The sequence below is a fragment of the Aotus nancymaae genome, unplaced genomic scaffold, assembly GCF_030222135.1.
Source record: "Aotus nancymaae isolate 86718 unplaced genomic scaffold, 86718_ANA_hifiasm-v0.15.2.pri h1tg000029l, whole genome shotgun sequence".
NCBI classification, from domain to species: domain Eukaryota; kingdom Metazoa; phylum Chordata; class Mammalia; order Primates; family Aotidae; genus Aotus; species Aotus nancymaae.
This window is the reverse complement of record NW_026988442.1, coordinates 15,013,076-15,034,526: the sequence shown is the minus strand read 5'-3', so window position 1 is coordinate 15,034,526 and position 21,451 is coordinate 15,013,076. Positions and strand designations below refer to the sequence as shown.

The following is a 21,451-nucleotide window of genomic DNA, read 5'->3' as shown; positions in this document are numbered from 1 at the left end:
CTTCTGGGTTCAAGTGATTCTCCTGCCTCAGCCTCCCAAGTAGCTGGAATTACAGGCATGTGCCACCACGCCTGGCTAATTTTTGTATTTTTAGTAGAGATGGGATTTCACCATGTTGGGCAGGCTGGTCTCGAACTCCTGACATTGTGATCCCCCCACCTTGGCCTCCCAAAGTGCTGGGATTACAGATGTGAGCCACCACGCCCGGCCAACAACACAGTACTTTAAATGGCTAATCTAACTTCCTTTCATTAACAGTCCCTGGGAAGAGAACCAAGAACCGCCTCTGGCTAAGTTAGAGCTGGAAGGCACCTAGGGGAGGAAAGGCAGCCATTGCCCAAGGTCACAGAGCTGGAGCTGCAACTCAGGTCTCCAAATTCTACCCCGAACGCTCCCCAACTCAGGTCTTGGATTAATAAGTGTGATTCGCTTCCTCCTTCCCCTGCTTCCAGAACACAACTCCCCGCCTTCATACAAGGAGGTGTGGGCACAACTGCAAGCAGGAAAGGCCATCCTTTTCCCTCGATCGTTCCTTCTGCCTTCTCCTTTCACTGTCCACCTGCCACTCTCTGAGCACCATCCAACAGGCCTGGGGCTTTTTGGAACAGAGTAAAACCCGAGGCCAGGTGGTGCCGCAGCAGAGACGCCAGAGCTCCTGCCCCAGGATGCACTGCCATGAGGCCTGTGCAAAGCCCTCAAAATAACCTCCCCTTTGAAAGGCGGCTGGGCTGTCTTTAACCAGCCCACTCTGGAGGCCACAGGGCCACGGAGTCCACGGTATTCACAGCATCAGAAGAAGTTCACACTCTTATAATCAGAGAATCCTAGGAATGGGAAATGTTCACACAGAATTTTAGGATTCTAAAACCCAGACTCACCAAGTTTTAAAAGCTTAGATGCTTAAAATAATGGAATCTAGGTTGGGTGTGGTGGCTCCCGCCTGTAATCCTAGCACTCTGGGAGGCCAACGTGGGCGGATCACCTGAGGTCAGGAGTTGGGAGACCAGCCTGGCCAACATAGTGAAAGCCCATTTCTACTAAAAATACAAAAACATTCGCCAGGCGTGGTGGTGTGTACCTGTAATCCCATCCACTTGGGAGGCTAAGGCAGGAGAATCACTTGAACCCTGGAAGCAAAGGTCGCCTCTGATCATTAGATCATGCCACTGACCTCCAGCCTGGGAGACAGAGTGAGATTCCATCTCATAAAAAAAAAAAAAAAAAAAAAAAAAAAAAAAAAAAAAAAACCCAGCACTTTGGGAGGCCGAGGCGGGTGGATCACGAGGTCGAGAGGTCGAGACCATCCTGGTCAACATTGTGAAACCCCGTCTCTATTAATACAAAAAAATTAGCTGGGCACGGTGGTGCGTGCCTGTAATCCCAGCTACTCAGGAGGCTGAGGCAGGAGAATTGCCTGAACCCAGGAGGCGGAGGTTGCGGTGAGCCGAGATCGCGCCATTGCACTCCAGCCTGGGTAACAAGAGCGAGACTCCGTCTCAAAAAAAAAAAAAAAAAAAAAAAAAAAAAAAAAAGTGGTATCTAAAATTTAGAGCCATAATCCAACACTCCCCTTTGCAAATGAACACACTGAGACCCAGAGAGATGATTCTGTCCAGGAGTGACTTACCTCAAATTGATCCTTGATCCACAACTGGGTGCATTTCCTGTTCCTCCCCCCACCAACTCCCCTGCATCCTCACCCAGCCCTGCTAGCTCCTTCCACCTGCCTCAGGCTCCCCTCCCTTCCCACCTCCTTAGGAAACTCCCTCCTGCTCTTTTCCATGCTTTAGTGATGCGAATGGCTCTTCGTAAACAGCTCTCATAGCTTTCTTAAGCAAGTTTAAGCCTGTTCAACTCTCTCCCATCTTAACAAAAAAAACAAAACTTCATCCCCTCTAGCTGCTACCCATTTATTCCTACCTCCCTGTCAAGGTTCTTGAATGTTTTCCCTCTACTTGCCACTTTTATTCTTCACCTCTGCTTCTCCCCACTTCATCTCCACCATTCTGCTGAGGTTAGCAACAACCTTTTTGTCACTAAACCCTGCTGACGACTTTCAGCCATGCTCCTGTTGGACAGCTCTGCAGCGGCTGGCCCCACTGACACCGCACACCGTGTGACATCATAACATTGCTTCACATCATCACATCAGGCTTCCTCCTCTCCAGCTGCCCCTTCTTGGCTGGCTTTGTGGTCCATCCCCAGCACCCTGCCCATGAATCTTTATATTCTCCTTGAGTGATTGTGACCATCCTCATGACTTTTTCTACCTCCTAAGTGTCTCCCCAAAACTCGGTGTTTCCTTCTGAGCTCTAGACTGGTGTGGCTAGATGACTGTATTTGTCACTAAATGGTGAGCCTCTGGAGGGCCGGATAACAGGCACATGCAGGCACCCAGCAAATGTTTGGGAAATGGAAAAAGTGGAGCCAACTCATTATCATTCAAGAGTTTTCTGTATCCTGTGAGATGTGTGCATTGCAGGGAACTCCAGAGCATGACCCAAAGAGCCCATCTATAACCCAACCCGTCATTGTCCTGATAAGGAAACTGAGGTCCAGAAGGGTTAAGCAACTTGTCTCCAAGGTCACATGGCAAGTTAATGGGAGGGCTGGACTCCCATCCCATCCCTTCCCACTCACATCGGGAAGGGCACTTTGGGGTTTTCTCTCCCAGGATGGCCCTGCAGGAATGAAAGATAAGGGAGGATGGGCATGGGGTGGACACAGGCCATCATAAATATGAACCCAAATGTAAGTCCAGGAAGTTCAAAGGCACAATGTCCTACGCAAATCTTACTCGATCGTTGTCTGATCCAACACACCGGTGACTGGGATCCCGTAAAACTGCTGCATAGTGGAGACTGCTGACTGCAAGGCCTTCCCTGAGTGCAACGCAGATGCCCGTGAGTCATAGGGAAGCAGATAGCCATATGACTTTAACCAGTTCTGAAAGACACGTGAGAGAAAAGGATGCATTATGCTGGGAAAGGCTCTGCTCTACCTGCGCAGAGCTGTGCCCTTAAAACCAGGGATCACTTTACCCCAGTGACCTATGGACTCATGCTCTGAGCTCGTCTTCCTTCACTCCATCCTGCAGACGCTGTCAAATTGATCTCCAGAAAGCAGCTTTTATTGGCTTACTCTCCTGCTAGAAACCTTTATTGGTTTTCTACTGGCAACAGAATAAAGACTAAATTTGAATTCAGAGTTTTCCCCTGCCCTGCCTCTTTACTCATTTATTCAGTGCTTTCCACTGATATTGGACTAGACACAAAAAAGCACAGCTCAGTTAATTCTGTGATGCAGAGTGGTATTTTGAAAATGTTGTACCACCCAGAAACCCATTGTGTCTACTGTCAAAGCCTGACAACGAATTATGTTGTAGAATATTTATTGGCAGGAGATTATATACAATATTTATTGCTAACTTGCTGTGAAAAGCAAGCCACTATAAAGAAATATAAATAAAACAATGCATGATCTTATTTAAATATAAATAAATGTGTGCATAGAAAAAATATAGAAAGGCACATATAAAAATTAATGTTTATGTAGGAGAATTCCTGAGTTTTAGGAACTACACACTTAGTATTGAGGCTGACATAAGAGTGCACAATATCTGCAACTTATTTCTTTTTTTTTCATCTGACCAGGTGACAATTGGCTAGCAAATCATTCTGAAATGGGTTCAGAAATATACATATATGGCCAGGTGTGGTGGTTCACGCCTAAAATCTCAGCACTGGGAGGCTGTGGCAGGAGGATCACCTGAGGTCAGGAGTTCGAGACCAGCTTGGCCAACATGATGAAACTCTGTCTCTATTAAAAATACAAAAATTAGTCAAGTGTGGTGGTGCATGCCTGCAATTCCAGCTACTTAGGTGGCTGAGGCAGGAGAATTGCTTGAACCCAGGAGGCAGAGACTGCAGTTAGCCAAAATCGCGCCAGTGCCATCCAGCCTGGGCGACAGAACAAGACTCTGTTTAAAAAAAAAAAAGAAATATACATATATGTCTCTCTCTAGAGAGAGAGAGAGAGACAGAGATAAAAGAGAGAGATAAAGTAAGTATAGTTTGATGTTAACATTTGGGGAATTTGGGTGAGGGGCATTTAAGAATTCTTTGTTGGCTGGGTGTGGTGGCTCAGGCCTGTAATCCCAGTGCTTTGAGAGGCTGAGGTGAGAGGATGGCTTGAAGCCAGGAGTTCGAGACCAGCCTGGGCAACATATCAAGACCCCATCTCTACAAAAAAGTTAAACATTATTTGTGCATGCTGGTGTGCACCCATGGTCCTAGCTACTTGGGAGGCTGAGGTGGAAGGATCGCTTGAGCCCGGGAGTAAGAGGCTGCAGTGAGCTGTGATCACGCCACTATACTCTAGCCTGGGTGACAGAGTGAGACCTCACCTCTAAAATAAGTAAGTAAATAAATATTTAGAGAAATTGTCCTATTCTTGAAAATATTTCTGAAGTCTGAAATAATGTCAAAACTTTTTTTTTTAATAAAAAAGAATTGACTGAGTGCCCTTTGGTTATAGTATCAAGGGGCACTTGTTTTTTGTGCTTTCCTGTTTTCTACGTTTTATGCATGGAGTAATTTTTTTAAAGAGGAGAAAATCATTAAAAGGGCAAGATAATCTGAAAGAAGCTTGGGTGAAGGAGCTCAAACAAGCAATGACTCTGAAGGATAGCAAGCAAAGATTGTTCCCAGCTGCGCGTGGCAGCTCACACCTGTAATCTCAGCACTTTGGGAGGCCGAGGTAGGTGGATCACTTGAGGTCAGGTGTTTGAGACCAGCCTGACCAACATGATGAAACCCCGTCTCTACTAAAAATACAAAAAAATTAGCCCAGCGTGGTGGTGGGCACTATAATCTCAGCTATTCGGGAGGTTGAGGCAGGAGAATCACTTGATCCCAGGAGGTGGAGGTTGCAGAGCCGAGAGCATGCCATTACCCTCCAGCTTGGGCAGCAAGAGAGAAACTTCATTTCAAAAAAAAAAAAAAAGATTATTCCCACCCAAAAGCATGAGGGGATGGAGACTCAGGGACACAAGAGCACCAGGAAACATCTGTGGCATCAGCTGGAAAAGGAGGAAAACATCTGTGCATTTGTTGAGCCCACATGCACTTCCGGGAGCTACGTGCTGGGCTCGAAGCTAGATAACCACATCTCCCATCCTCAGAGGATCATCCTGAACGCCAAGTAAGCCACTGAAAGGAAAGAAGGCTGCGGAAATGGCATTATTCCCTTCCTAGCTAAAGCTTTTGTTTCATGTATCTATATGAACAGGCTAATTATGGATGTGTCTTTTATTATAAGTCAAATGAAACAGTTTTCAGAAGGCAGCAGACCAGAAACTATAAATAAGTTATTATTTGCTTCACCGAAGGTGACTATAACATCTTTACTGCCTTGTGATAAAATCCATCTGATGATAAAAACAAAATTGTCAGAATAATAAAGGCTTGAAACATGCATAACACAGTAACAGCCTTCTGTCTCTCACAGTCGGATCTAAAACATGGTTTTCATTCCAAATGATGGCACAGAATGCCAATACTTGCAGTTCCCTAAATATTGATTCTCTTTCCCGCCTTTGTATTGTACGTTTTCCCCTCTGCCTAATATTCTTCTCAGTATGGCAAAAAAGTTTCCTATTTTAAGGTTCAGCCCATAAATTACTACCTCTGAAAGACTTTCCTGACTTGTCAGTATCAGTTATTTTCTCCTTTTTCTGTGCTCCCTGAATCCCCTATTATAGATGTTATAAGATTGGGCTCAAATCATTACTTTACATATCAGTCTCCCCCAGACTTGAACCTCCTCAAGGGAAGGGGCGGTAGCTTACTTCCCTTGCCCAGGGCAGTGCTGGACACAGTAGTTGCTCATTATGTGCATTCAAAAACCATTAACCAAGCACTTACTACCAGCTAGGCATTGTGTAAGGAACACAGAGATTGACAAGTAAACCCGCAATAAAAATACAATGCTAAAAAGCAGGTGTGCACGGAGTTCTAAGGGAGAACAAAAGAGGGGTGTCTTATCCATGGTGGAGAGGGGGCAGCACAGAGAAAGGGGAACTCCATGATGGCTTCTAGGTAGAGATGAGATTTAAGCTGAGCCTTGAAGCATATAGCATATGCAATTGCCTGGAAATGTGGGAGAGCATGGCACATTCTCACATTCTCAGCGGATTTTCTTTTTTTTTTTTTTTGAGATGCAGTCTGGCTCTGTTGCCCAGGCTAGAGTGCACTGGCTTAATCTTGGCTCACTGCAACCTCCGCCCCCATCCCCGCACCCACAGGTTCAAGCGATTCTCCTGCCCTGCCTCAGCCTCCCAAGTAGCTGGGATTACAGGCTAATTTTTGTATATATGTATATATATATTTTGAGACAGAGTCTCGCTCTTGTTGCCCAGGCTGGGGTGCAATGGCAAGATCTCAGCTCACTGCAACCTCCACCTCCCAGGTTCAGGCAATTCTCCTGCCTCAGCTTCCTGAGTAGCTGGGATTACAGGCATGTGCCACCATGCCTGGCTAATTTTGTATTTTTAGTAGAGACAGGGTTTCTCCATGATGGTCAGGCTGGTGTTGAACTCCAAACCTCGGTGATCCACCCGCCTGGCCTCCCAAAGTGCTGGGATTACAGGTGTAAGCCACTGTGCCTGGCCATTTGACTCTTGCTTTTTGAAATCTAGCCATCCTGCCCTCCCATGGCTCCCTGGACCAAGGGCCAGTTCTTGTGGGTCCTATGGAGGGCAGTTCATCTTTTCCAGTCAAGGCTACTTTCTCTTGGGTGACTTATGGACATGACAGCATCTCCCAGAAGACTGGGAACACTGCAGAGGGCCTGGTGCTGAGTGGATGTAGAGAAACGACGGTGAAATGGAATTACATACTCTTCACCCTGTCCCTCAACTTTCCTAGGACCAAACAAACACAATTACTTTCTATTAGGCTTTAGCTTGAGGAAAATGCTTTCTCTCTAGGAGATTCTCTATACTTTAAGGTATAAGAAAAGGAACACTGGATAACCCAATGCGTTTCCCTTTTTGTCTTTCTCCCGGGAACCTTTCAACCAAATTTATAGCTTATGTGTTGAGCGTGGGGATGTTTGGAAGTAACCATTACTTTTTTCATCCTTCAGACCACCAAGTTATGTTTCATTCTTAAAAGACTTATGTAAAGACATTATGGGTTTTTAAAATAATTTTATTTTTCTTCTTTATTTTCTTTTGAGACAGAGTCTCACTCTGTTGCCCAGGCAGGAGTGCAGTGGTGTGATCTCAGCTCACTGCCAACTCTGCCTCCCGGTTCAAATGATTCTCCTGTCTCAGCCTCCCGAGTAGCTGGGATTATAGGCATGTGCCACCAAGCCTGGATAATTTTTATATTTTTAGTAGGGACGGGGTTTTACCATGCTGGTCAGGCTGGTCTTGACGTCCTGACCTCAGGAGATCTGCGCTCCAAAGCCTCCCTAAGTGCTGGAATTACAGGCGTGGTGCCACAAGACATGTTTTAATCTGTAAGCTGCCTCAAGTCATCCCTAAAAGAGGTGTGGTACAAATCTAAAATACTTCAATGCCTCCCTATCTGCCAATGGACTCTATTAGTTCTCTAAAAATGTGACTAAGATGAATTACGGCATTTGTAAAATAGCTAGAGACCTCTGAACAGATAACTACTGACAAGCCAGTCCGTCAATGGAGTATTTTTTGAGCATCTACCTCAAAGCTAACATGGAGTTTAAAAATCCTCATTCTGCTTATGGTAGGAGGTAAGGAACAGGGGGCCTTCGGCATAAGCCCACTCTAGCATTCTAGTGCTCTGGGGAATTAAAAGTAGTTCCTCCTAAGTAAAGAGCTGGCAACCTGGTTTATGCAGCTCATTTTCTGGGATACTCAAGCAAGGAGCATCTCACAACCCATTGGGATCCATTATGAACATGACATAGTCTATCCCGGCAACATCAGGAGTTAGGATCGCAGGACTCAGGTCGTATAGGCAAATGTCTGGGTCAGGACTAAACACTGGAATGGATCAGACACATGGTGGGCTGGGCCAGTGTTAGTGTATTCTCTCAAATTCTCTAGGCTCTGTTTCCCTCCCAGGTTCTCTGGGGACAATCCTCAGAGCCCAAGGGCAGACTCCTAGGAGGGAAATGGGGTGGGGGCAGTCACACGACAGCATCTAAACCAGGGAACAGGGCATGAGATTGGAATGGTAGTATGTGCGTGTGTGCATGTGTGTGTGCACGTGTGTGCATGCGTGTGTGTGTGTACGTGTGTGTGTGCACGCGTGCATGTGTGTATTAGAGAGTAGGAGGCTAAGGAAGATGGATCAGGGCTCAGACAATTCAATTCATGCTGCTTAATCCTGTCTCTGCCACTCACTTGCTCTGCAACCCAGACAATCTTCTGCCTTCTCTGGGCAGAACTCTGAGGCTACAGCAAGTGTTCTACACTCTGGTCACAGCAACTCCAAAGCACTCTCTGCCCTTTCTCAGTTCCTGGCTGTTTCTGCTGCCTCTAAAGCCCATTTTCTTTATGCATATTAGCAAACTCCTACTCATCCTTCAAGGTCTAGCTCAAATACCACCTCCTTTGTTAAACCTTCCTTAGCCCTCCCTGTCAGAGATAGTGGGTGCCCTCTTTACTCCTGCAGTACTTTATACACACAACTGCCGCAATGTAGCACACCCAGTCATGGGTATGTCTGTTTTTCCCACTAGATTCAGTTCCTGGAGAACAGAGATGGTGTCATATTTATTTTTGTATCTGTTATAGTATTTAGCATAGTGTCTGACACAAGAAGTAATCACTGAGTTCATGAATGAATGAACAGTTGATCTAAGAGGCACTGTCCGGATATCAAGGAAGGGATTTCATCTTGGGAAAATTTAATGAGTAATACACATGAAAGCACCAAGCAGAATTCCTGGTATCTATTAGAAGTTTCAAAACACACTTGCTGAAATTCAATCTATTGTGGTTTGACTTCCTTGCTTGATGAGGCAATAGGTTCCATTGCTCCATTTGAAAAAAAGACAAAATCCACTAAAGGAAAAACGTCTCATTCACTTTTAGACAGAATGACCTTGCTTTCATCTTTTTACACCTAGATCCATTAATCAATCACCAGCCACGTCAGAAGTCTAACCTTTACAGCTCAGTTAGCCAACTCTTAAGATGTCTGTCACCCTTAAAGTGTGGGAAGATGTGTAAACCCAGAGGAAAGTGAGAAAAATCTCAGGGTGCAAGCAGAGACCAAAATAGCTGGGCTGAACCAAAGACGTAGAGGTCATAGGCAATACGGTGTGACTGGTCTGCCAGCCAGAAGGCAGGAGTTGGGTTCCTGAGAAGTCAAAGCTGAGAAGTCCAGGAGTGGTGGCAGTGAAAGGAGAGAGCAGAGAGTACCAAGGAGAAAAAAATGTGGACAGAAGAGGAAAGAGAGTGGCAGACAGCAGAGTTGGTGGTGAGATTAGAAGTGGCAATGGGCGTGGCAAGAGGCAGATCTCTGGCAGTGCTGACAAGTGCTCCTGGAAACAGAGATGGCCATGGGGAAGGAGAGAGAAGGTGGGTCATTTAAAACAGTGAGGTCTTCAGGGGAGATCTGGGAGCATCACACCTTAGTGGGAGCCTGAACCAGACCATGTGGGCCTGGAGAAGGAGTGGCGAAAATGATCAGAATTAGGTGTTTGATCAGAAGTGAAGGGGCTAGGAGGTATTATTAGAAAGGCCAGAGGTAATAAGGACCAGGAAGGAAGAAGTCAAATTTGGAAGCAGGGGCTAGAATGAGGAAGAAAGAATAAAAGACCCCCATGGAAGAGTTTGGGCAACTGAGGTCATAATCTAGGGTGATGAGGTAAGCAACAGGAGCCAGCCACTGGCCTCAGCATGCATGGGAGAGTTCTGGAGGTTTTATATGCAGAGGGACTGTGACAAACTGGAGCTTGATTAAGGGAGCATGGCCAAGAGAGTAAGAGGACCGGGAACCATGTCCTGGGAGGACAGACGAGGGGTATGTAGGCTGAAGAAGGGAGACTGCATTAAGGAGAAGAGGAGTGTGAAGGAGAACATTCTCGTTGGTACAGAGGGCAAAACTAAGACCAGAATGAAAGATTATGTAGGACAGAGCTCTTGACTCATTATAAGAAACAACTTTTATCATTCTACTATAAAGACACATGCACATGTATGTTTATTGCAGCACTATTTACAATAGCAAAGACTTGGAACCAACCCAAATGCCCTCCAATGATAGACTAGATAAAGAAAATGTGGCATGTGTACACCATGGAATACTATGCAGCCACCTAAAAGAATGAGTTCATGTCCTTTTCAGGGACATAGATGAAGCTAGAAACCATCATCCTCAGCAAACTAACACAGGAACAGAAAACCAAACTCATAAGTGGGAGTTGAACAATGAGAACATATGGACACAGGGAGCGGAACATCACACACCGGGGCCTGTCGGGGGTGGGGGGCTAGGGAAGGGACAGGATTAGGACAAATAACCTAATGGATGCGGGGCTTAAAACCTAGATGATGGGTTGACAGGTGCAGCAAACCACCATGGCATATGTATACCTATGTAACAAACCTGCACGTTCAGCACATGTATCCCAGAACTTAAAGTAAAATAAATTAAAAAAAAAAAAAAAGAAATTACAGGCCCTGTGACCCCAAAGATATCCCTGAGTTTTAAACACATTTTTCAAGGTTTTGTTTACTTTGCTTTTTTTTTGGAGGCTCATAAACAGGTCTATTCCCTGGGGAAAAAAACAACAACAAATTTTGAACAGTCAGGGATGTTCTGAGTATAATAACAATGATACTAACTACCGTCTTTAGAATGCCCACTGTGTACCCGGCACAGGCACTCTGTTGTGCTAAGCACCCTAGAATGCAACAGCTCCATGAGGCAGGAATTATGACCTCCAATTTGCAGATGAAGAAACAGGTTCAAAGAGGTTTTAATTACAGTTGGCCCTCCATATCCACGGCTATCTTGCGGATATGGCAGGCTATAAGGGACTTGAGCATCCACGGATTTTGGTATCTGAGAGGGTCCAGGAACCAACCCCTTGTGGATATCAAGGGATGACTGTGTTCAGAGTCCTAAAGCTAAGAAGCGGCATTCCATATGGTCAGAGTATTGGACAGGCAGCCCTTCCCTTTCCCAAGACTTCCTATATCTCACACTCCTGGAGGTACAGGAAGGAGACAGGAGTAGGATACACTCCTGTCTCCTTATTACAATTTTTTTTTTTGAGATGGAGTCTCGGTCTGTCACCCAGGCTGGAGTGCTGTGGCGCAGTCTCAGCTCACTGCAACCTCCGCCTCCTGGGTTCAAGCGATTCTCCTGCCTCAGCCTCCGGAGTAGCTGGGATTACAGACTTGCGCCACCACGGCTAATTTTTTGTATTTTTAATAGAGACAGAGTCTCATCATATTGGCCAGGCTGGAGTGCAGTGTCTTATCTCAGATAATAGTGAGCGCAATACTCCTATGCTATGTCAGGGCATGGCACCATCAGCTACCCAGGTGTCCAAATCAGCAGCCTCATATGACCCACGACTCTTTCCAATCCTTCACTGCCCACATCCAGGTTTTGGGTTTTTTTTTTGAGACAGGGTCTCACTCTCAGCCCTGGCTCACTTCAGGCTTGAATTTCTGGGCTCAAGCGATCCTCCCACATCAGCCTCCTGAGTAGCTGGGACTACAGGCATTTGCCACCACGCCTGGCAAATTTTTAAAAAAAGTTGTGTTTTTTTTTTGTAGAGATGAAGTCTCGCTGTGTTGTTAGGGCTGGTCTTGAACTCCTAGGCTCAAGTGATATATCTGTGTTGGCCCCACGAAGTGCTGGGATTACAGGCGTGAGCCATGGCACTCTAGTCTTTTACCAAAGAACTATTGGTCCTACCTCCCAAACATCAAATGTTTATTTCTGTCCATTCATTCAATAAATACTTATTGAGGACCTACTATGAACCAGGTACGGTGCGCTAGGGTTATGAGAGCCAAAAAAAAATTCTAATCCCAGCCTGGCCAACATAGCAAGATGCCTCTCTACCCAAAAAATTGAAAAAATTAGCCAAGCATGGTGACACACCCCTGTAGTTCCAGCTACTCTGGAGACTCTGGCAGGAAGATCCTGGAGCCCAGGAGTTGGAGGCTGCAGTGGGCTGTGGGCGACAGAATGAGACTGTGTCTGAAACAAAAACAAAAAAACTCAGAACAGCATTCTAGCTCCTTTCTAGCAGTTACGGTCTAGTGGAAGAACCATGTGGGAATAAGTGCTGTGAAGAACAGAGCAGGTTGGAGAGATGGAGAGTGATGGGACAGCTATTTATAGAGGGTGATCAGGGACAATCTCTTTGAGGAGGTGACATGTAAGCGAGAGATCTGAAGGAGGTGAGGGAGTGGGTCCTGTGGCTACTAGGAAAGAGTGTTCCAGGATGAGGGGACAGTAAGTGTGAATGCAATCCCTGTGAATACCCTGAGATGGCTTGAAGCCCTTTCCATCTCTGCAGTCAACAGCCTTTATGATTTGGCCCCTGACTCCCTCTGCAATCCCTTTTATCTTTCTCCACCTAGTGCTCTGTGTTCTAGTGAGTTCTAGTTCCACCAGGCCCTTACATGCATTGTTCCTTCTGTTCTCTCTCCCCTCCTCTCTCTTTGGGGTTGAGATGGAGTCTTACTCTGTTGCCAGGCTGGAGTGCAGTAACACAATCTCAGCTCACTGCAACCTCCGCCTCCCGAGTTCAAGTGATTCTCCTGTCTCAGCTTCCTGAGTAGCTGGGATTATAGGTGCCTGCCACCATGCCCAGCTAATGTTTTTGTATTTTTAGTAGAGACGGGGTTTCACCATGTTGGCCAGGCTGGTTTCAAACTCCTTACCTTGTGATCCACCCATCTGGACCTCCCAAAGCACTGGAATTACAGGCGTGAACCACCTCACCTGGCCAACAATTCTTATCACATTGTATTGTAACCACATGTTGAATTATCTATCTCTTCCTCTTGACTATAAAATGCATGCATGTCCTCCCCATCATTGCCACCCCAACAGCTAGCACAGGGCCTGCCATAGCCATGATGAAATGGACGTGTTATGCTCAGTGTCACTTATAACTATGTTACCCATTTAGAAAAGTCTATTAGCATTGGCTCAGTAGCCAGCCTCTGCCTACTGTGTCTTGGATCTGCTATTACTTCTGGGTCCCTCACCTTGCCCATCTCCTTGGTCAATCCTGACTTGGGCAAATGTTCCATCAACAGCGTCAATCCTCTCACTGAGATACTATTGTATCACTGTATACAGGCATGAAGGGTGGCCTCAGATCACTCTTTGCCATCCATTGCTATATTGGCTTAACGCTTACAACTGGGTTTTTGCCTCAGTTTCTCTCTCTGGCTTCAAGTTCTAAGCTGAGACTGCTATGAGCCTAATCGTTTTTCAGGGTCTCAGATTCCCTGCCTAGTTCTTAGACAGCCTCCTCAGAGAGTTAGACTGTATTCTCTTTCTCTTTTATTTTTTCTCCATGAAGGCCTATGTATTCTCAATACACCTGGGAGCCGAATGGGGTCCTATCTAAAAAGACAGCTCACTTGAAACCACAATGCCACCACATACCAAATATTACCTAACTTTTCTCTTTCCAGCTGAGTGCCCTTGAGCAAATGACCTAACTTCTCTAGGCATCACATTCCTCGTCTGTTAAACAGATGCTTAAAGAAGGGTTGTTAGGAGGACTCAATCAGGTGATGCACTGTGGTAGTAAAATAATGAGCCTTCAAAGACATCCACATCCTAATCCCCAAAACTATAAATACGTTACCTTACATGGTAAAGAGACTTTATAGAAGTGATTACATTAAGGATCTTCAGATGGGGAGATTAGCCCAGATTATCCAGGTGGGTCTAATGAAATCACAAGCATCCTTATAAGAGGGGGGCGGGGGCGGGGGCGGGGGTATGGGCACGTGAGTTGAGTCAGAGAAGGTGTTGGGAGACACAGGTTATAGCAATACTGCTGCTGGAAAGGACCACAAGGCAAGGGATACAGGCAGTCTCTAGACCCTGGAAAAGGCAAGGAAAGGATCCTCTCCTAGAACTCCAGCAGGAATGCAGCCTTGCCAATAACTTGATTTCAGTCCAGTAAGACCCATTTCGGACTTCTGACCTCCAAAATGTAAGATAACAAGTTTGTGTTGCTTTAAGACATAAGTTCCTGGTAATTTGTTACAGCAGCAATAGGAAACTAACACATGCGCATGAAGCATTTTGCAGATTCTGGCACATAGTAAGTGTTCTTACAATGTTATTGTCTATTCCTGCTCCCATTGTCCTTGGAAAGAACCCACTGAAAGGCAGAGACTCTTGGCTCCATTCACAGCTCCTCTACCAACTTGCTCTTGGTGTTTTTTTTTTTTGAGATGGAGTTTCTCTCTTGTTGCCCAAGCTGTATTGTAATGGCGCAATCTTGGCTCACTGCAACTCCTGCCTCCTGTGTTCAAGTGATTCTCGTGCCTCAGTCTCCCGAGGAGCTGGGATTACAGGCACGTGCCCAGCTATTTTTGTGTGTGTTTTTAGTAGAAATGGGGTTTCACCATGTTAACCAGACTCATCTCGAACTCCTGACCTCGGCTGATTGGCCCGCCTCAGCCTCCCAAAGTGCTGGGATTATAGGTGTGAGACACCATGCCTGGCTCTTGGTGATTTTGGATAAGCCATTTCCCTGCCCTGACCACCATCTTTCGTTATTGCTGCCGGAGCAAGTCACTGGGTCTCTCTGGTGACTCCTCAGGGATCAGTCCTATCACTGTGTAAGTTTCCTCCATCTCTTGTCCCACCAAAACCCTGCTCCTCCTCTATCCATATAACTGAGGTCCCAGCCTTGCTGCTGAGCCCACCTGATTACAACTAATTTGTAAAATTTCATACTGAAGGCATAACCATTCAGGTATCTAGAAAATGCACTGGTCAACAATACTTAGAGATTATCTAATTTAACATGCTTGTTTTGCGGAAGAGAGAAAGAAAACTCTGGGAAGGGAAATGACTTATTCAAAATCACAGAGCAAGTTGTTAAGGAAGCCAGGAATGGAGCCAAGCTTCTCTGCCTCTCAGAGCGTTTTCTGTCATGCTACACCCTCTGCACTAGCTCTAATTTGCCTCCAAATGCTGTTTCTTTTCTTTTTTTTCTTCACTTACAGCCAATCTAAAAAGGGCCCTCAGGATCGCCCACAATGCCCAGCTTAGCTTCTTGACAAACACCTTAATGGCGCAGCATTGCCTGTTGGCTGCCATCGGCTCTTGAGTGGGTGGTAAGTGCAATAGCGGGAATTCCCTGGTGCTCCGCAGAATGTCCTTGGCCCACTCCCAGGAGGCCACCACAAGCCAGATGATCACCATACCCAGGAAGGTGGCACATTTGGGGTTTTGGGTCAGCACTGGGATGTCCAAGTTTTGCATTTCTGGGGAGGCCTCTGCCCACAGTCAGGAGTGTGGCCATGGTCTCATTCACTCTCTGGAAAAGGAGGGGCCTTAGTCTTAATTGACCTTTCCAAAGCTCTCCTGCAAATCTGCCAATTTTCTGTCCCCTGAGGCTCGACTTCTTGATGAGTGAAGAAAAGGGAAAAGTGAAGACAGACCAGTGGTCAGACCTCAGGGTTTTTTTGTTTTTGTTTTTGGGACGGGGTCTTACTCTTGTCGCCCAGGCTGGAAATGGCACAATTTTGGCTCACTGCAACCTCTGCCTTTTGGGTTCAAGCAATTCTCCTGCCTCAGCCTCCTAACAGAGATTACAGGCACCCACCACCATGCTTAGCTAATTTTGTATTTTTTAGTAATGATGGGGTTTTAGCACATTGGCCAGACTGGTCTCAAACTCCTGACCTCAGGAGATCCACCTGCCTCGGCCCCACAAAGTGCTGGGATTACAGGGTGTAAGCCACCGTGCCCAGCCTATTTTTTTTTTTAAGACAGAGTTTCACTCTATGGCTCAGGCTAGTTTTCATAGTTTTCATTCTCTGCTCACTGTAGCCTCGACTTCTTGGGCTCAGGCAGTCCTCCTGCCTCAGCCTCCCAAGTAGCTGTTACTATAGGCACATGCCACCACACCCAGCTAATCTTTATATTTTTTGTAGAGACGGGGTTTCGTCACGTTGCCCAGGCTGGTCTCAAACTCCTTGGCTCAAGCGATCCTCCCACTTTGGCCTCCCAAAGGGTTAGGGTTACAGACGTGAGCTACCACACCCGGACCAAGTCTCAGTTTCTTAGCTACAACAGGGAGATGGTTGAACTAAATAACCCGTAAGTAATGATAAAAAGTTCCAATATTTTCGCCTAAGTGGATGGACTGTGAAGCCGATCTTCTGGTTCCTCATTGCCAGTCTCAAAGTCCCAATTCTTTAGCATGACACAACAACCCTTACAATGTGATGCCAATGCACCTTTCCAGCCCCATCTTCTTCTTTTGTAGAGATGGGGTTCTGCTCTGTCACTCAGGCTAGAGTGCAGTGGTACAATCATAGCTCACTATGACCTCAAACTCTTGGTCCCAAGCAATCCTCCAGCCTCAGCCTCCTGAGTAGCTGGGATTACCAGCGTGAGCCATTGTGCCCGGCTCTACCAGCCTCATGTTCTGTCCTGTACCTTCCACCCTTTACTGCTCACCTCAAGTACCCCAACCTCTGGCTATACTGACCTCATTGTGTTGCCTGAACACGTCCTGCAGAGTCCTACTCTGTGCCTTTATTTCATTCCTTCTCCCTAGAATTCCGTTCCTGCATGTACTCTGGCCTCCCCCAGTGTACTACTTCAAAATGCAACTTGAATGCCACTTCATTGGGGGGGGCTATCTGTCCGGGGTTAAATGGACTGTCTCTGTGCTCCCAATGGCATTATATATATCCTCATTTATAGCATAGTTTGTATTATATGATAAATGTTGGTTTACATGCCTGTAGTCCCCTTTGAACTCAAAGGAGAGATAGATAATAATCCAGAAAGGAAAGGAAAACTTGTGAGGTGGGTAGAGTGCTGGGCCCAAGAACAGAAAACCTAGCTTGTGTTCTTTGCTTTAATTTTATATATATGTGTGTGTATACACACACACACACACACACATACATATTTAATTATATTTATGGTTAATTATATATATATACACACACACACATATTTAATTATATATATATGTGGTTAATAATAATGCCTTGCTTTCCTCTACTTACTTTGTTTAACAACATGTATAATCTTTGGGAAAATGTTATCTTTACACACACATAGGAGTTTGCTGTTATTCTATGTGTCACTAAAGCCTATTCAAAGTTGCTTTTTACAAAAAAAAAAAAAACAAATGCATGGAGTAATGATGAAGAAAAACTAGTGAAGGACTTGAATAGATTAACCCTGACTTGTCTACAGAAACCAAGTGATTCACTGCAAAATCGCTCAGTAGGGGAGGGCCACAGGGGGAATTCACGCCTTTATCCATATTCAAGTCCCTAAAATGGGTACTCACTCCTAAGTTGTGCTAAGACAGCTTAAAAGAATCCAGGGCAGGAACCAGCAGCCCGAACAACTCAAGAACAAGCCCCAGTCCCTCCACTTCCTCCACATGGCTCTGAGCAGGTCTCTTCTCTGCTCAGAAACCTTTAATGACTCCCCTCAGCCTTTGGAGAAAAGCCAAATGCACAATCTGCTCTCAACATCCCTCTCCAGCCTCTTCTCCTTATACACTCTTACTGGAAACAGCAAGTGACTTGGTGCTCCAGGCACATCAGATTATCCACTGTTTCCTCAACATGCCATGTACTTTTGTAGGGTCATGGTTCATAGTTTTCATTCTGTCTGGACTGTCCGATTCATCCTTCTCCATCATTCTCCTCCCTCAAAGGTTCATCTCAGGTACCACCTTCTTCCCGAAGCATTCTCTGGGAAAGCTCATCTCCTCCCTCTTCAGTGCTTCCATACACCTTGTTATACTTCTAGCATGCATTCATTTATTTTACTTTCATTTATTCTTCAAAAAAGGGACTGACTTGTGTGTGCCAAGCACCATTCAAAGAAGTTGTTGGGATTAGATAACAAAATTAATTTTAAAATGTTTATCACAGGTCCAGAATGTGCCGTGCACTGTGCTAGGTACTGAGGAGGTATTGGCTGTGGTTTGTTCTTCCTGTTTTGAGTTCAAACAATACCATACTATAGGGCTAGGCATCTCCTAAGATTAGTCTTTTGGGTACAATTATAATTTACAATTATAATTTATTAGTTCTAAAAATACCTCTTTCAAGGACTGGAGTAGGACATACTTGAAAGTAGAAAAGATTGGCTAAAAGGCTATAATAATAGTCCAGAAAGGGAAACTTGTGCAGTGGGCAGAGTGCTGAGCCCAAGAACAGAAAACCTAGCTTCTGTTCTTGCTTTTTTTTTTTGAGATGGAGTTTTTCTCTTTCACCCAGGCTGGAGTGAAGGGGTGTTATCTCAGCTCACTGCAACCACTGTCCCCTGGGTTCAGGCAATTCTCCTGCCTCAGCCTCCCAGGTAACTGGGATTATAGGTGCATGCCACCACGCCTGGCTAATTTTTGTATATTTAGTAGAGATGAAGTTTCACCATGTTGGCGAGGCTAGTCTCAAACGCCTGACCTCAGGTGATCTATCTGCCTCAGCCTCCCAAAGTGCTGGGATTATAGGCATGAGCCACCACGCCCGGCCTGCTTTAATGTTTATGAGCTATGTGTGGGTCCTTGGACAAGATGATAGGCAATTCACATCATCTTTGAGTCTCCATTTACTCACCTAGAAAATGAGGACAATATCTTCCTTATCTACCTCATGGTATTGTTGCCAGGACCAAATAGGGCCACACACAGCATCTGGAAGGTGCAAAGTGCTTTACAAATATAAGGAGCTATTAAAGTAATATGAAACCCCACAGTAAAAATAAGAGAAAATGAATTAAAAATACAGCAGACTAGATCCAGCTTATGTAAAAGGAGAACTTCCTAATAGTGAGATTTTTTTTTTTCCCAGACAAGAATGAAGGTATACTGGAGGCCATGATCACAGTGAAAGAATATTTTGGTTTGGGAATATGTTGGTGCTTCTTAATAGGTCACTCTCCCACCCCTCCAATCATTTGGGCTCAATCTTCCTTGACTACAGGTTCAAACCAAAGGCTGTTCTCCATCTCCTCAGCACAAATCATTCAAAACCAGTCTCAAGGGCAGGAATCCATAGCCCTGGGTCTAAGAGTCACACTCCGTTACTTATTCATGTGGCCTGTGATAACTGACTTGCCTCTTTCGGCCTGTTCTGATCTTCCTCAGAGTCAAGTAGGAAACTAGGAAGGCCAGAAAAGTATTTAAGGAGCATTCTACTCAGTGAATAATAAGAAAAGTGATGCTTTTGATAAATCAAATGAAGGAACCCAATTAGAGAGTCAGTGGGACTTCCTGAAGTGCCAGATACAAAAGAAAGACTCAAGAAAGCATAGGATCTTGTTTTTTGGGCTTCAAGGGGTTGGGAAATGGAGAAAAAGAAAGCAAAGGTGAAGATAGACTGAATAAAAGATTTTTTTGGCTTGGTAATGAAAAATCGTAGATATGAAATCAAAAATCTCGGAGTAAGGAGTAACGAAAAATGCTCTCAACTTAGAAATCAGGAGAACTAGGAAAAATTCTATAGGAGTTCCGAATCATCTACTAGTTCTGTGCCCTTGGGCAACTCAAGAAGTATCTAGTAAGCGCTGCTGTGGGTACTGGGTGATCCCTAAAGTCATGGTTATCTCTCAATTTCTTTCTATTGATGCCACTGCCATTAGATGACTACCTAAAGAGTTATGAAAGAACTCCAGGGTGAGATTGTGGAACCACTGCCAAAATGAATAACCTCAATTTCCAATGAAGGATGTACAGGTCGGCAATGAGTCCCACATCTAAGAAGGGTTTTAGAAGGGAGCTTGGACTCACATGCCCATGAGTGCCTATTTCAGATCCATGTAACTTTTTGAGATAAAGGACAAAGAGTAGAATCATTAGTTGCTCATTGAATACTTAATGATGAGCATTGAGAGTTGGGGATTTTGTTTGATGTAAAAAAATAAAACATTTTGGTTGAGAAAGATCTGCCTAAGGACCAACCCCCCTTTCCCCAACAATAATGTTTAACTATTAAAAAATAAATAGGGCTGGGCGCAGTGGCTCATGGCTGTAATCCCAGCACTTTGGGAGACTGAGGCGGGCTGATCACTTGAGGTCAGGAGTTTGAGACCAGCCTGGCCAACATGGTGAAAACCCATCTCTACTATAAATACAAAAATTAACTGGACATGGTGGCACACACCTGTAATCCCAGCTACTCTGGAGGCTGAGACATGAGAATAGCTTGAAGCTGGGAGGTGGAGGTTGCAGTGAGCTGAGATCACCCCACTGTGCTCCAGCCTGGGCAACAGAGCGAGACTTCTTTTCAAAAATAAATAAATAAAATAAAAATAAGTAAGTAAGTAAATGACAGACTGGGTGGGGCTGCTTTAAAGTGTTTCCTGGAGAAGAGAGAAGAAAATGACAACTAGAGAAATCAGGGAAAGTTACTGGAGAAGCAAGGCTTGAGCCGAAACTTTAAGGAAAGGTTCAAATGAATGGGTGGGGGTGCAGAGGTAAACAACATGTGACAATATCCAGAGAAACATGGGCAGCTTGTCTAAGGGTAAAGGAGAGATGAGCTTGTCTGGAGTAAGGATGTATTATCGATAAGCAGTGGGAAATATGGCCTGCTAATGGGGAGGCAGGGTGGAGTCAGACTCCAAAGGGCTTAAAAGACAGAGGAGTAAGCAACATTATCTGCTGGCTTAAAAGCAACAATATTTCTATAAGGTTTCAATCAAGCAATCCCCTAGTGCTCAGTGAAAGGATAATTAGGAACAAATTATTGAGAGAAACAGTGGATATAATTTGTCTGTCTTTCAGAAAGTTTTGGACAATGTATTAGACATTTAAAATGGAGTCATTGTCAAATTAAGGGTGATGTTTTTGTCACTTAGAAAACAACAGATAGGTATAAATGGTCACTTCTGTGAATGAAAGGGGATTCAGAGTGCAGGGGGCCCCAAGAGACCATGCTGGGACCTGTCTCACTTAAATTTTTTATAAGTGATCCAGAAGAAGTAGAACAAAGTGAACATTTCAGGACTTAAGATCATGTTAAGCCCTTTCAGACAGGGAAATGCTGTGCCAAAAAAAAGGGAAAGAGGAAGAGGTGGAGGGAGGGAGAGAGAAAGAGCGAGTGAGCAATGCTTGAAGGAAGTTACTGAGTGCAACGCACGATGGTAGACAAACGTCAATGTGGAGAAATGTAAGGTAATGCACTCCGATAAAAATAATCCACAGGCAGGGTGTTGTGTTCCAGGCTATCAGTTTTGACCCAGGAAAAGGA

General features: G+C 45.1%; 1 protein-coding gene across 5 annotated transcripts in view; it reads right to left on the bottom strand.

Annotated features, from left to right (window-relative positions):
* MMP24 (matrix metallopeptidase 24) overlaps positions 1-19,366 on the bottom strand; it is a 47,695-nt gene extending 28,329 nt beyond the window's left edge. For 2 of the 5 annotated variants that reach the window (XR_010344531.1, XM_064382345.1), the window contains exon 1: positions 2,798-3,099. Coding sequence is in view for 4 of the 5 variants with exons in the window: in XM_064382345.1 (XP_064238415.1) it covers positions 2,798-2,976 (179 nt within the window). In the remaining variant the exon portion in view is untranslated. Of the gene's footprint in view, positions 1-2,797; positions 3,105-18,817 lie in introns of those variants that run through there. The other 3 variants (XM_064382343.1, XM_064382344.1, XM_064382342.1) reach the window with 3 other exon arrangements.
* Between the last annotated feature and the right edge of the window lie 2,085 nt (positions 19,367-21,451).